Here is a 14,707-nt window from a genome sequence, read left to right as displayed (position 1 = left end):
TAAACTCAACATTCAGAAAACGAAGATCATGGCATCCGGTCCCATCACTCCATGGAAAATAGATGGGGAAACAGTGGGAACAGTGTCAGACTTTATTTTGGGGGGCTCCAAAATCACTGCAGATGGTGACTGCAGCCATGAAATTAAAAGACGCTTATTCTTTGGAAGAAAAGTTATGACCAACGTAGACAGCATATTCAAAGGCAGAGACATTACTTTGCCGACTAAGTTCCGTCTAGTCAAGGCTATGGTTTCTCCTGTGCTCATGTATGGATGTGAGAGTTGGACTGTGAAGAAGGCTGAGCACCGAAGAACTGATGCTTGACTGCAAGGAGATCCAACCAGTCCATTCTGAAGGAGATCAGCCTTGGGATTTCTTTGGAAGGAAAGATGTTAAAGCTGAAGCTCCAGTACTTTGGCCAACTTATGCGAAGAGTTGACACTTTGGAAAAGACTCTGATGCTGGGAGGGATTGGGGGCAGGAGGAGAAGTGGACGACCGAGGATGAGATGGCTGGAAGGCATCACAGAGTCAATGGACGTGAGTCTGAGTGAACTCCGGGAGATGGTGATGAACAGGGAGGCCTGGCATGCTGCGATTTATGGTGTCTCAAAGAGCTGGACACGACTCAGTGACTGAACTGAACTGATGTGTATTCGTACACATTTAACTTAGAGAATTTAGAAATGCTAGATCAAAACTGGTCATTTTAGAATTGCAGATGATTGACTAAAAACTGCAAAACTTGTCAATTTGTCAATTAATCTGTTTTGTCTATTTTTCATGGAATTCATTTCCTTAAATGTCAGGAAGTTACATTTTTTAAGGAACTTCCACACTGTGCTACCCCCGTGACTGCCCCAGTTTACATTCCCTCCAGCTGTGTAGGAGGTTCCCTGATCTCCAAGCCTCTTCAGCGTTTATGATATTATTAGTGTGCTCTTTGCTAATTGTTATTCTGACTGGCATGAGATGACGCATCATTGTAGCTTTGTTTTGCATGTCTTATTGTTTAGCTCAGATGAGCATCTTTCATTTGCCTCTTGCCCGTCTAAAAGAGCAAGTTGCCCCACCCAGGCTCAGCAGTTGTGGCACACAGGCTTCGTGGCCCCAAAGCATGTGGAGTATTCCTGGACCACGGATCAAGCCCACGTCCCCGGCACTGTCAGATGGATTCTCCACCACTGGGTGACCCGTCTGTTTAGCTTTATTTCCTTTTGAGATGCATATATATTTTGTATTGGAATATAATTGCTTTACAATGTTGTGTTAGTTTCTGCTGTATGACATCATCAATCAGCCATAAGTAAACATGAATCTGCTCCCTCTTGAACCTCCCTCCCGTGATCTCCATTTCACCCCGCTGGTCAGCACAGACCACCAAGCTGAGCTCCCTGTGCTATCCAGGAGCTTCCCACTAGCTACCTGTTTTAACCATCAGTTCAGTTCAGTTCACTTGCTCAGTCATGTCCAAGTCTTTGCGACCCCATGGACTGCAGCACACCAGGCCTCCCTGTCCATCACCAACTCGCAGAGTTTACTCAAACTCATGTCCATTGAGTTGGTGATGCCATCCTACCATCTCATCCTCTCTCTCCCCTTCTCCTCCCCACTTCAATCATTCCCAGCATCAGGGGCTTCTCAAATGAGTCAGCTTTTCGCATGAGGTGGCCAAAGTACTGGAGTTTCAGCTTGAGCATCAGTCCTTCCAATGAACACCCAGGACTGATCTCACTTAGGATGGGCTGGCTGGATCTCCAAGCAGTCCAAGGGCCTCGAAAGTCTTCTCCAGCATTTCAGCCACGGTGGTGTATGTGTGTCAGTGGGGCTCTTCAGTTTGTTCCCCTCTTCTCCTGCTGTGGCCACACATCTGTTCTCTATATTTGAGCAAATATTGTCTTAACAGATATATATGGAATCTAAAAAAATGGTGTTGATGAACATATTTACTGAGCAGGAATATAGGCGCAGAGGTAGTTCTTAAGCTTTTGGATGTTAGTCTTTCGAGGCATAAAATACATGGATAATCATTCCATGCATTTTACGAAGTGAAAGAAGGCCATTCAAAAATGCTACAGAAAGTAGGAATTTTACAATATGACACTTTGGTGTAGGTAAATGTTCATATGTGCTCAGTTGTGTCTGAGTCTTTGTGACCCCAGGGGCTGTAGCCTGCCAGGCTCCTCTGTTCATAGATTTCCCAGGAAAGGATACTGGAGTGGGTTTCCATTTCTTCCTCCAGGGGATCTTCCTGACCCAATGATCGAACCCACATCACCTGGATGTCCTGCATTGGCAGGTAGATTTCTTCCCACTCAGTCACCTGGGAATCTAGTAGGAAATATAGAAGAGATTAAAAAGATCTGTGGTTGCCATGGGTTTCAAAGGAAGGACTATGAATATCCTAAATCTAGAGAACTTTCAGGACCGTGAAATAATTTGTGTTAAACTGTTGTGATGGACACATGTTATTATACATTTATCCAGAGGTATGGAGTGCACATCCCTAAAAGAGAAACATAAGAGTTTATTTACTGTCCTTGTAGATTCATCAGTGATAACAAAGGCTCACTCTGGTGGGGAAATGTAAGTAGGGAGATTGTCCGCGTGTGGGAACAAGAGGTATATGGGAAATGTGTATAGCTTATTCTGAACTCTGTTGTGAATCTAAATCTTCTACAAAGTTGGCACTGGTGCATGCACACTGAATATTTTTTAGAATATATAATATTAGAAAGATGGACATGCTTCTATCTTTAATTTTCCTTAGTCATTATATTTTAAAGATGTGAGAAAATAAAGCTCTCTAAATGGCGCAGACAACAAACTGTAGCAGTTGATTCATAAAACCTAGAAAAAAACACACACAGGAAGTAGAACAACGTTCTCACGTGTTAATTCATGTGTAATGTAACTTATGACAACACCGATCATTATTTCCTTGGTTGGTCATCAGATAGCACTTAGGGCATCATTTTCAAAGGCATTTGTCTGCCCACACACACTTGTTAACCTAGCGTGTCCTGCTCAGTTCAGTTCAATTCAGCTGCTCAGTCCTGTCCTACTCTTTGCGACCCCATGGACTGCAGCTCGCCAGACCTCCCGCCATCTCCGGTTTATTGTCAAAAGAAAGCTGTGGTGGAAGTACCTCCAGGCTCCTGGTCTCTGAAGTTGGAGGTGCCACACCTGCAGATAGGTGGTCACAATGCAAATCATTTTGTGAAAACCTGTGTCCCCAGGCTGCAGAGGAGGGTGAAAAAAACTAAGGACATCTTTGGGAAGAATTCTGCAAGAAAGCCTGGCAGGAACCCAAGTCCCCAGGTGACTCCCACCAAACACTCACCTCTCCCCTCCCGTACCCCAAGGGCGCAGGCACAGGCTGAGAACCACCACATGCATCCTAGAAAGAGCCCCTCCCCAGGAAATCAGGTTGACCTTTGCTTCTAGAAGTTCCTGCCCTAAATCCTCCCTTCCTGAGGTCTCAGATGTGCCAAAAGTGAAGTTTCCCTCAGGGTCCTGAATGCAGGTCTTCCTCTTGCATTTTTTTCAAAACCCTCGTAGCCAGGTAGCTCAGGTAGCCCAGAAGTAGGGTCCATTGTCTTTGGTGAATTGTTCTGTGGCCTGCTTTCTGTAATGCAAAAAGGAAGGAGAGGAACTAGCCGGGAAGATCTGCCAATAGAGTGGAGCAGCAGGATGTGATTAGCATATCAGTTAGTCTTGATTACCCACTACCGATCAGGAACACAGAAAGTCAGCAAAGAGCTCAGAAAAGGGTGAGAGAAACAAGAAAACCTCTTCTTTTTCACTGCAGCAGTTGCAGGTTAAAGGGCTGTATGTGTTATGCCCAAATCGCGAAATCTCCCAATGACCACCAGGGAGCCGATATCTGATGCAAAAGCAAGAGAGTTTTTATTACCAAGCTCCAGCTGGAGCTCCCACCGATACCTACGCAGCGGCTATAGGGAGGAGCCCCGGGTTTTGGATTACATTGCTTATATAGGGAGTATACATGGAAAAAAAGGATTTCTAGGTAGGGGAACGTCTGATTGGTCACGTTCTTTCGAAGGTTGTGTGTTCGTTCTTGATTGGTCCCTATTGTCTAGGTAGACTACAAGTTCCTGAGCGTTAAGTCAGGAGATTTTGGTCTGAGGTCCGATTGGCTCGTGGACTGTGGGGTGAGGTCAGGGGATTTCCAAAGGCTCTTTTCCCAGAACCTTACAAAACGGAGTTTTTCTGTTAACAAAATGGAGTAGCTTAGATTCTTCATATGGATGCCTTTGAAGGTATTTTCTCAACATGCAGATGTGAGTTTGAGACGTCGTCGTATCCCCACAGAAGACTCAGAGCAGGAGGAAGAAGAGGAGGAAATGGCAGCTTCTCAGGTAATTGTCCTGTCTCAGGTCTGGGGCTGTGTCTGCATTTCCTCCTGAGATGCCTGGACTGAGAATCTGCAAACCTTTAGTTCTCTGCTTCTAAGTTTTCTGCCTGGAGTGCTTGTTATCACCTTCTTATTTTTTCCTTTAAAAAAAAATTTTTTTTTAATAGTGAAAACCAGCTCTTCAGATTTCGTCTCCCTCATATTCCAGAACCTTTTCTCCATTGTCTGTATCCTGGCTTTCTATAGAGCATGATGAATTCTCAACATGAAATAGTGACTTTCAATGTTGAATACATTCCCTTTGTGAGAGATCAATACGGGGAGGCACTGGTATCTGAGATTCCCATTGGGATGTGGTTCAGTGTTAGGATCTTAGGGAAGTCGGGGAAATGCCGTGATGAATTTACATGTGGATGCAATTCAGCTCTCTAGAACAGGAGTAAGAAAATGCCCTTGTTAATACAATGAACTCAGCATTCCTGAATTTTTCAGAAGTAGCAGAGACAATCCTCTATACCGATAAGAAAAGTATACTAATTAGATGGACTATTAAGCTACAGATCACGGGAGGTATATAGGAGGTGGAATTTGCAGAAAACTGACACTTGTCATGATAGATTGAGATCATGGTTTTCCTAATATTGCCAAGATGCCTGGCAGTGATATGCATTTTTCCATGTACTCTTACCCCATGACCTCTGATGTTCACTGTTTCTGTGAGATTTCCACGCTATGAAATTCATTTTTTTTTTTTTTTTTGTCTTGAACAAGGGTCTTGGAAAGAAAAAGTGATGGATATGCCTATCACAGTTAATGAGGAAATGCTGTATCTTCTTAGTTACTCTTTGCTTTGAAAAATGAACACTGTCAGCTAAAACAGATGCACAATTTGAGAGATGTGAATTAAGTTTTATTTTGGGCAAAATGAGGACAGCAGCCCAGGAGACAGCATCTCAGAGAACTCTGAGAAACTGCTCCCAAGAGACAGTGGGGGAAGGTCAGTATGTGACTTTTGTGAAGGGGGAGTTCAGTGCAATCAAGCACTTACTTTACAAAAGGTTTCCTGCCAGTCTTGAAAAACTGAAGTCATCATTTAGTGGTTTAGTGCTTTTCTAGATATGAAGAGATGCAACGATTGGGATCATGAAAGCAGTTCCTGAAAATATCTCACTCTAGAATTGATGCTTTTGAACTGTGGTGTTGGAGAAGACTCTTGAGAGTCCCTTGGACTGCAAGGAGATGCAACCAGTCCATTCTGAAGAGATCAGCCCTGGGATTTCTTTGGAAGGAATGATGCTAAAGCTGAAACACCAGTACTTTGGCCACCTCATGCGAAGAGTTGACTCATTGGAAAAGACTGTGATGCTGGGAGGGATTGGGGGCAGGAGGGGAAGGGGACGACCGAGGATGAGATGGCTGGATGGCATCACGGACTCGATGGACATGAGTCTGAGTGAACTCCGGGAGTTGGTGATGAACAGGGAGGCCTGGCGTGCTGCGATTCATGGGGTCGCAAAGAGTCGGACACGACTGAGCGACTGAACTGAACTGAAAGACCTGTTTCAGCAGATTCCCTGGAGCAGAGTGCCTCAATCCATCCTGAACTCCCTTAAGGGGACTGAAGTCAGTTGCACCACATAGGGTTCATTCTCCCCAGAGGCAGATGGCAAACGCCCTTGTTGTTGTTCAGTTCAGTCTTGATGTACTCTGCATAGAAATTAAATAAGCAGGGTGACAATATACAGCCTTGACGTACTCCTTTTCCTATTTGGAACCAGTCTGTTGTTCCATGTCCAGTTCTAACTGTTGCTTCCTGACCTGCATACAGATTTCTCAAGGGGCAGGTCAGGTGGTCTGGTATTCCCATCTCTCTCACAATTTTCCACAGTTTATTGTGATCCACACAGTCAAAGGCTTTGGCATAGTCAATAAAGCAGAAATAGATGTTTGTCTGGAACTCTCTTGCTTTTTCCATGATCCAGCAGATGTTGGCAATTTGATCTCTGGTTCCTCTGCCTTTTCCAAAACTAGCTTGAACATCAGGAAGTTCACAATTCACGTATTGCTGAAGCCTGGCTTGGAGAATTTTGAGCGTTACTTTGCTAGCATGTGAGATGAGTGCAATTATGCAGTAGTTGGAGCATTCTTTGGCATTGCCTTTCTTTGGGATTGGAATGAAAACTGACCTTTTCCAGTCCTGTGGCCACTGCTGAGTTTTCCAAATTTGCTGGCATACTGAGTACTGCACTTTCACAGCATTGTCTTTTAGGATTTGAAATAGCTCTACTGGAATTCCATCACCTCTGCTAGCTTTGTTCATAGTGATGCTTTCTAAGGTCCACTTGACTTCACATTCCAGGATGTCTGGCCCTAGATGAGTGATCACACCATCTTGATTATCCAGGTTGTGAAGATCTTTTTTGTACAGTTCTTCTGTGTTTTCTTGCCACCTCTTCTTAACATCTGCTTCTGTTAGGTCCAGGCCATTTCTGTCCTTTATCGAGCCCATCTTTGCATGAAATGTTCTCTTGGTATCTCTAATTTTCTTGAAGAGATCTCTAGTCTTTCCCATTCTGTTGTTTTCCTCTATTTCTTTGCATTGATCGCTGAAGAAGGCTTCCTTATCTCTTCTTGCTATTCTTTGGAACTCTGCATTCAGATGCAGAGAAGAGCGTGGAGGAGCTCGTGGTGGAGGGAGAAAGAAAGCACACGCACGCGGCAGAGAAAAAGAGAGAAAGCACTTTGGCTCCTCCTTTTGTATGTTTTTTCCTTGACCTGGGCCTGCCCTATGCAAATTAGGTTTAGCCAGGAGTGCTGTTTGTTCTACCTGAAGTCTTCACTCTGGTCCTTGGACCTTCCTTGTCTTTTAGCCACCGCCATTTTGGACTCCTTTCCCCTATTCTACTTAACCTAAAAATATCATCTTCAAATATTTATGTACATTTTCAATCAGTTAAAAATTATCCTGATTTTATTGACATGACAGTTTTTCTCTTAGTAAGTATACAGTCCCATTTTAGTGTATGTCTGTATGCATGAACATGTTAACATCATTTGATTGATTTTTTTTTTCTTTTTTGAAGATTCCCTGAAGCAGGGAATAGCTACCCACTCCAGTATTCGTGCCTTGAGAATCCCATGGACAGAGAAGCCTGGCAAGCTACAGTCCCTGGGGTTGGAAAGAGAAGGACACGACTGAGTGACTAATACTTTTCTTGTTTTTAGCATTATTTACAAATACAGAAATTTCTATAAACTTTCATTAGAGTTAGGTCTGTGCATTTGTCTGTGTTTGATTAAAGCCTAGGGTCACAAACTGAAGTAAAAGTTGCTGCTGCTGCTAAGTCGCTCCAGTGGTGTCCAACTCTGTGTGACCCCATAGACGGCAACCCACCAGGCTCCCCCATCCCTTAAGCTGTCATTTAAAGAAAGTTTGTTAAAATATTTGCCAAAAGATGCTACAGCAACATTATTGATTTTAAATTATTTGTTATACATTCAAGACTCTGAAAACTGTCAGAAAATAGTATATACCAGATCGTTAAAATGATTCTTGTCGCTGAGGTTACTATCTTATCTGACCTGTAAAATCTGTAAAGCACTTAAAATTCAAAGTTAAATATGAATTCTTTGCTTACTATTCTACTTTGTTGCTGTTCAAACATTGTCACTCATGGAGCAGAATTTTCAACATTACTTGTTCAAATAAGCTTGTGAAAAATGTGGCACACTGAGCCCACTCCAGAACATTTGGATCAGGAAGTGCTTTTTAAAAATATTTCCTGTTTCTTTTGATAGATGGTTTATCATCTGTCAACTGAGTACAACACTCAAAAATAAATATGCCAGTGTTGATCTGATTATAATTTCTCTTCCAAATCAGAATAATTGCTGTAGTGGTTGATGGATCATATCTCATCCTCTTTTCTTGGGGTTAAAAATGTGGTAGAAGATATTACTGTGTAAAGATTATATTCTTGTGTAACACCAGACATTCTCCTAAATCAAAACCTTTTCTTTTGCTGGTTTCCTCTTGGGTCACATTAGGAAGTCTTCCCGTGGCCACATGGCACCTGTACTTTGTATTTCAGGGACGGCTGACATTCCAGGATGTGGCCATAGACTTCACTCAAGAGGAGTGGGAATGCCTGGACCTCAGTCAGCGAGAATTGTACAGGGATGTAATGTTAGAGAACTACAGGAACCTGGCCTCCTTGGGTGAGGGTAACTGCCTTCCAGAATCCCTTCTCTACCCACTGGGTTTTGGTTCCTGTATTTCTAGAATGTCTCCTAGAATCTTCTGATCCTTATAATAGTCTCAGATCCCTGCTTTCTATGGGAAAATGGATATTTATGAGTTGAGAAAGAAGACTTCATGATGATTCGTTATGATTCTAACTTTTCCTTGATGGAATCTGCCTCCTTCTTCTAGGTTAGTGGTAATTCTGTAGGTTCTATGGTATAAAAGGGTGCCACTCTCCTTTATAAATCAGATTTCTCCTACTTACTTACTTTGGCCTTAGTAGTACTTGACTAGAATCTCAAGATCTTTTCTTTATGTGTTTGTTAGTTATAAAAGTGTTTCGATAAAGTATTGGGGATATAAATTTCTAGGCTATATTAACATTCAACCATGCCTTCTCTAGAATGTTAATAATGTAATAATGGAATGAGCAAGATTCCAGTCATGTCTGACTCTTTGTGACCCTATGGAATAGTCCATGGAATTCTCCAGGGCAGAATACTGGAGTGGGTAGCTGTTCCCTTCTCCAGAGGATCTTCGTAACCCAGGCATCAAACACAGGTCTCCCACAGTGCAGGTGGCTTCTTTACCAGCTGAGCCACCAGGGAATTTTAATACAGCTTAGGAAATTATGTCCCCAAATCTTTATTTCTAGGCTGTATTAACATTCTACCATGCCTTCTCTGGGCTTCCCAGGTGGCACTAGTGGTAAAGAACCTGCCTGCCAATGCAGGAGATGTAAAAAGAAATGGGTTCAACCCCTGGGTTGGGACGGATTCCTGGAGGAGGACATGGCAACCCACTCAGTATTTTTGCCTGGAGACTCCCATGGACAGAAGAACCTGGCGGGCTACAACCCATAGGGTAGCAAAGAGTCAGACATGACTGGAGCGACTTAGCACATGTGCCTTCTCTTCTCGCTTGAATACATATTAGGTTGGAAACTGATGAATCTCTAGCAAAACAAAATATTCCTTTTCCTGATAGCAGGTCTTGTGGTCTCTAAGCCAGACCTGGTCACCTTTCTGGAGCAAATGCAGAATCCCTGGGATGTAAGGAGACTGGAGACGCCAGCCATATACACAGGTAGGTGTGAATGGATGGAGCCGATGAGTCAACGACAGGTCCAAGGATTAGTGAGGAATTCATCCTTTGTCGGGTGGTTTGGGAAGATCTGCTTCAATGGAAATGATTCTAGAGAAGTCTGGGTTTCTTTCTGTTGCTGTCATAGGCGAATATCACCTGCCCCATTCTGTCTCTTTAAATCATTCCTGAATTCATCTCCAGTGATTACTTTTCTCAATCACAGTGAGAACTGAAATCCTTCTCTTGGCCTCTGACAACCTGCATGAATCAATTAGTATTCCATTTCTTGGGTGGGGGTGGGGGTCCTAGGAAAACTACACATTTCTGAAAAACTCTACGACGCTCCTATTAAAGTTTGTACCTCTAGATGGCAGTGTGTGAGCGAAATTGTAGACATACTGCCAAAGTTCTAGGAATATTGGGGACAGAGTTTTTTTTTTTTTTCCCTGACTTATAATTTCTAAAACACTGGAAGCTTCAAATAGGATCTTGTAAATTTTAAATTCAAGTAATTTCTTCACTGCATAAACCAAAACCTCCCTAAAGAGAAAGAATGCCAGTCTCAGGGTTACTTCAAAGTTTCTGGTTTCTTCTCATGAACTCATATGAAATGTTAAATGTATTTGCCCCAATTCCTCAATGCTAAAAGACTTAAATATATTCAGTTAACTGAAAGAATTTTCAAATAAATTGGCATAAGAGCTTAAAACATTTTCCAACATATTTTTAATGGTTTCAAACTATTACAATATTTAGATAATAGAATCTTTTAAAATCATTGTTATTGGAATATAACTGGTTTACAATGTTGTACAGCAAAGAGAATCCATTTTACGTATAGCTATCTACTCTTTTTAAGATTTCCTTCCCAATTAGATCTCCACAGAGCATTGATATTGTTCACACCATATTTTCAAAGTCTCATTTCTTAATTTCTCAAGAACTGCTTCTTTATTTAATTGTTATCAGCTTCCCCAGACTTTGTCCTACATGTCCTCGCTTTCTGATTAGACCTATGTCAGTATCATTTATGATTTTTATATTGAAACATCATATATAACATATTAAAATAAAAGTGGGTTAAAGAATTAGAGGGCACCTAGTGGTATCTGCATTTAAGATGACTTAAGTTGAAGAGTAATCATTAGACTGCCTGTCTCTTCTTCATTTAGTGGTTCTTGTAGCTTTTTGTCTTGCTCCTTCCTCTACACCATACTTCTTTGTCCTCTCATTTTGTCACATTTTCTGGGTTTGTGGTCTGTTCTGCAGGCTGCAGGATCCTAGCTCCTCTTGCTCTGTTGTCTTCCCCCTAGGGGGAGAGGTTGGTCCACAGGCTTGTACCCTTATCCCCTTGATCTGGGCTTTGATTGCTCTGGATATTGAGGGGAGCTTCCCCTTGGCTCTATGGATGTCACTGCCCTGTCAGGGGTGGGGTCTGCTCCCTGGTTGGTGGAGAAGAGCCCCCAGATCCGTTTCTTCACTGTGATTCTGATCTGTGGTCAAGGCAGGTAGGATTGGAGGACACCCAGTGGGAGAGAAGCCACTAAGGATTGCTCCTCTGGGATTGTTCACCTTGGGGTGTGCTCATGTGCTGTGTGAGTCTCATGTGACCCCATGTTGGCACTGCTCTTGGCCCCCCTTCAATCAAGGGCATGCTGGCACATTGCTCTGGTGACTCTCAGATGTTGTTTTCACTGGAACACCAGCACAGATCCAGTGAACTAAGGTCCCAGAATTGTATTCATGGAGCTGGACCTGCTGTGGTGCTATGGGGGCAGCTCAGACTCTGGCCTGGCCCACCCCCTAGTATACATCCCCACAAAGTCCACAGCTGCTAAAGCTACACCTCCCATGAGTTGGGGAGCCCTGGTTGTCCATTCAGATGTACTGTAGGGGCTGAGTTGACAAAGCCAGTTGCAGGTATAAAAGCATGGTTTGTGTAACCGTGAGGAGAGACTTCAGGTTTTCTTCCTTAACTCTGGGGCTGAGCTGAGCTTTCAGCTCCTTCTCTGTGTGTGGGCCACCCACAGGTGTCTCCTCCAGAGGCTGCCCCAGAGCACAGGAGTCTGCTGATTGTGGAGGAGGTGCATGGGGGGAGGCTGTGGCTGGAGCTCAATAGAGTCTACCACGTGGTGGCCCTTCCTAGTGCTGGGGGTAAAGGGGCCAGCACAGCGGGAAAGGGGCTGCAATGGTGGGTCTTCCCTTTGGGCATCACTCAACAATGGCGCTCTGCTCTCTGGTGGTTCAGGCTTCCTCCACAAGCATTCTAGCTTATAGAGCTCCTCCCTCAACCCTGTCCCCTCAGGATGTCTCCTCACAGCCCACAGCAGTCCTCTGCCTGGCAATGCTCTCCAGAACCCACATTTCAGCACCCAGCCTTTGTCTGCAGCAGTGGACACCCTCTCAGGCTGGGTGGGTAGGGTTGGGACCAGTACCCGTGTACAGGTCTCACTCTGTCCTGCTGCCACAGACAGTTGCCATGTTCTCTTCCCACAGAGAATGAGGCTCCCTTTCTGTCCCAGCTGAGCTCACACCAGCCCCAGTAGATAAGAATAGTAGATAAGAAAACTTTCATTTGGTATCTTTCAGCTGTGTCTTCTCACAACACCCGGGGTTTGATGTCAAGGAATCCAAGATTAGAAAATTTCATCCAAAAAGCAAACCTAGGAATATATGAAAGAGCTCACCTTGGAAACGAACATTTAATGAAAGACCAGGAATATACGGGGGTATGTGAAAGATCTAGAAGATGTTTATATGGACAGAAAGAAACCGAGACAGTTTCACACACTGTGGACATTACTGCCCAAAGAAATGAGCAATATCAGTCAAACTGCAGAAAACACCCATTTCAGTTATCCACATCTGCAGAGAAGTGTATCTCTTCGAGCAAAGGCTTAAATCATTTTTTGAAACATACACGTTCTCTGAAGGGAAATGTGGAAAATCTGGAAAGTCATCCAGTCTCCATTCCAAATACTCCTGCAAACCTCTCGGAACACAGGCTTCAATTACACATACATTCAAGCAAGTCTGAAAACCAGAAATTTAAAGATGATGGGGGAAACTCACAATATAATCAGTCTGAGGGATCTGTGAGCAAGGGGTCATTATTCTTCCACCAACAGACAGTTTCTCTCTGTTCCAAAATGTATAATGTTGATAATAATGGAAGAGAGTTAATCCTACCATCATTTTTCAATACATATCATGATATAGTTAATACTGAACAACTTCTCACGTGTAATAACACGAGTCAGGCCTTAAGTAAGAGCTCTACCCCCAATAATTACAAGAATATTTATGATGGAGTGAGAAGCCATTCATGCAATGAAAGTGAGTGTAAAACTGCACAAAACTCTCACCCTATGAAACATCAGGGACCTCAATCATCAGACAAAGATTCTGAAAATAGTACATGGAGGAATATCTTTTATCAAACATCAGGTTTTCCACTAAATAAGAGTACACATACTGGAGAGAAGACTTACAATTGTGAATATGATGATGTTTCTATTCAGTCTTCAAATCTCAGTCAACAGCAGAGTATTCAGACTCCGCAGAAAAGTTACAAGTGTAAGAAATGTGAGAAACCCTTTACTAACTCATCTAGTCTAAGTAGACACAGGAAAATTCATTCAGGACGGAAACCTTTCAAATGTACAGAGTGTGGCAACACCCTTAATCAGAATTCAGAGCTTAGTCAAGATCAGCAAATCCACACTGGCAAGAAACTTCATGAATGTAAACAATGTGGAAAAGCATTTATGTCTTACTCAAGCCTTAGTCGACATCAGCGAATTCACACTGGGGAGAAGCCTTATAAATGTACAAAGTGTGGCAAAGCTTTTAATCAGAAGTCACGTCTTACTCAACACCAGAGAATTCATACTGGGGAGAAGCCTTATAAATGTAAGGATTGTGGCAAAGAATTTCACCAATGCTCAGGTCTTACTTACCATCAGAGAAATCATACTGGAGAGAAACCTTATAAATGTACAGAATGTGGGAAATCCTTTAGACAGAACTCAATTCTTACTCAACACCAGCGAATTCATACTGGGGAGAGGCCTTATAAATGTAAGCATTGTGGCAAAGACTTTAGCAGGCACTCCGGTCTTACTTACCATCAGAGAATTCATACTGGAGAAAAACCTTATAAATGTAAAGAATGTGTAAAAGCCTTCAGGGACCAGTCAACTCTTACTCAACACCAGAGAATTCATACTGGAGAGAAACCTTATAAATGTAAAGAATGTGGAAAAGCCTACATCAAGCACTCACATCTTACTCAACATCAGAGAATTCATACTGGAGGAAAAACCTTACAAATGTAAGGAAAGTGCAAAGGCTTTAATCAGAGCTCTCACCTTACTAGACATCAGAGAGCACGTTCTAGAGACAAACCCTAGTAATAAGTGATGGAAGAGGTTTGTCCTAAACATACACTTCAGAAAATACAAGACCATTTATTTAAGAAAGATAAGGAATGACATAAAGAAAATGTAGAAAAGTAATAAAAATGAAATCTAAATAAATATCAGAAATTGCACACTAGAAAAAGTGAAAGTTGCTCAGTTGTGTCCAACTCTTTGCAACCCCATGGACTGTGTCCATGGAATTCTCCAGGCCAGAATAGTGGAGTGGGAGGCAGATTCTTTTGAGCTATCAGGGAAGCCTGCACAATACAAAGCATTTCATGAATCCTGTTTTTTGAAGTTCCTCTTCAGGAGAAGTATTGTAGATAGTAATCCATAGTTAAAATAGATAGAAAATTGATATGTTAGTATGGCTCAGAAGATGAAGGTTGGTATTTAGAAATGTACAATTATTAGCAATTATGTCTTCGCTTATATTGACATGATTTGTGATTATTTGAAAACCAAAATAAATGTTATTCAACTCTCAAATTACTCCATGCTGCTATGCTTCATTTCTAGGGTGTATGCAAAGTTATGTTTTTGATGGTTGCTGTCTCAAAGATGAGACAAGGCCTTCTA

At 42.6% G+C, this 14,707-nt stretch overlaps 2 protein-coding genes across 2 annotated transcripts; both read left to right on the top strand.

Annotated features, from left to right (window-relative positions):
• The first annotated feature begins 2,256 nt into the window (after positions 1-2,256).
• Positions 2,257-9,940, top strand: LOC120873079 (putative protein ZNF720). The gene is made up of 5 exons (XM_040253818.1): positions 2,257-2,299; positions 3,812-3,835; positions 4,270-4,382; positions 8,470-8,596; positions 9,612-9,940. Exons 3-5 carry the CDS (start codon positions 4,272-4,274, stop codon positions 9,938-9,940), a joined length of 567 nt encoding a protein of 188 aa, XP_040109752.1. The 5' UTR covers positions 2,257-2,299; positions 3,812-3,835; positions 4,270-4,271.
• Positions 9,941-13,075: 3,135 nt separating this feature from the next.
• Positions 13,076-14,228, top strand: LOC120873078 (gastrula zinc finger protein XlCGF7.1-like). Its single transcript, XM_040253817.1, has one exon. The coding sequence runs from the start codon at positions 13,076-13,078 to the stop codon at positions 14,042-14,044; it is 969 nt and encodes a 322-aa protein (XP_040109751.1). The 3' UTR covers positions 14,045-14,228.
• The last annotated feature ends 479 nt before the right edge of the window (positions 14,229-14,707 follow it).

Source organism: Oryx dammah, unplaced genomic scaffold, assembly GCF_014754425.2.
Source record: "Oryx dammah isolate SB20612 unplaced genomic scaffold, SCBI_Odam_1.1 HiC_scaffold_13, whole genome shotgun sequence".
Taxonomy (NCBI): domain Eukaryota; kingdom Metazoa; phylum Chordata; class Mammalia; order Artiodactyla; family Bovidae; genus Oryx; species Oryx dammah.
This window is presented reverse-complemented; position numbering and strand designations above follow the sequence as displayed.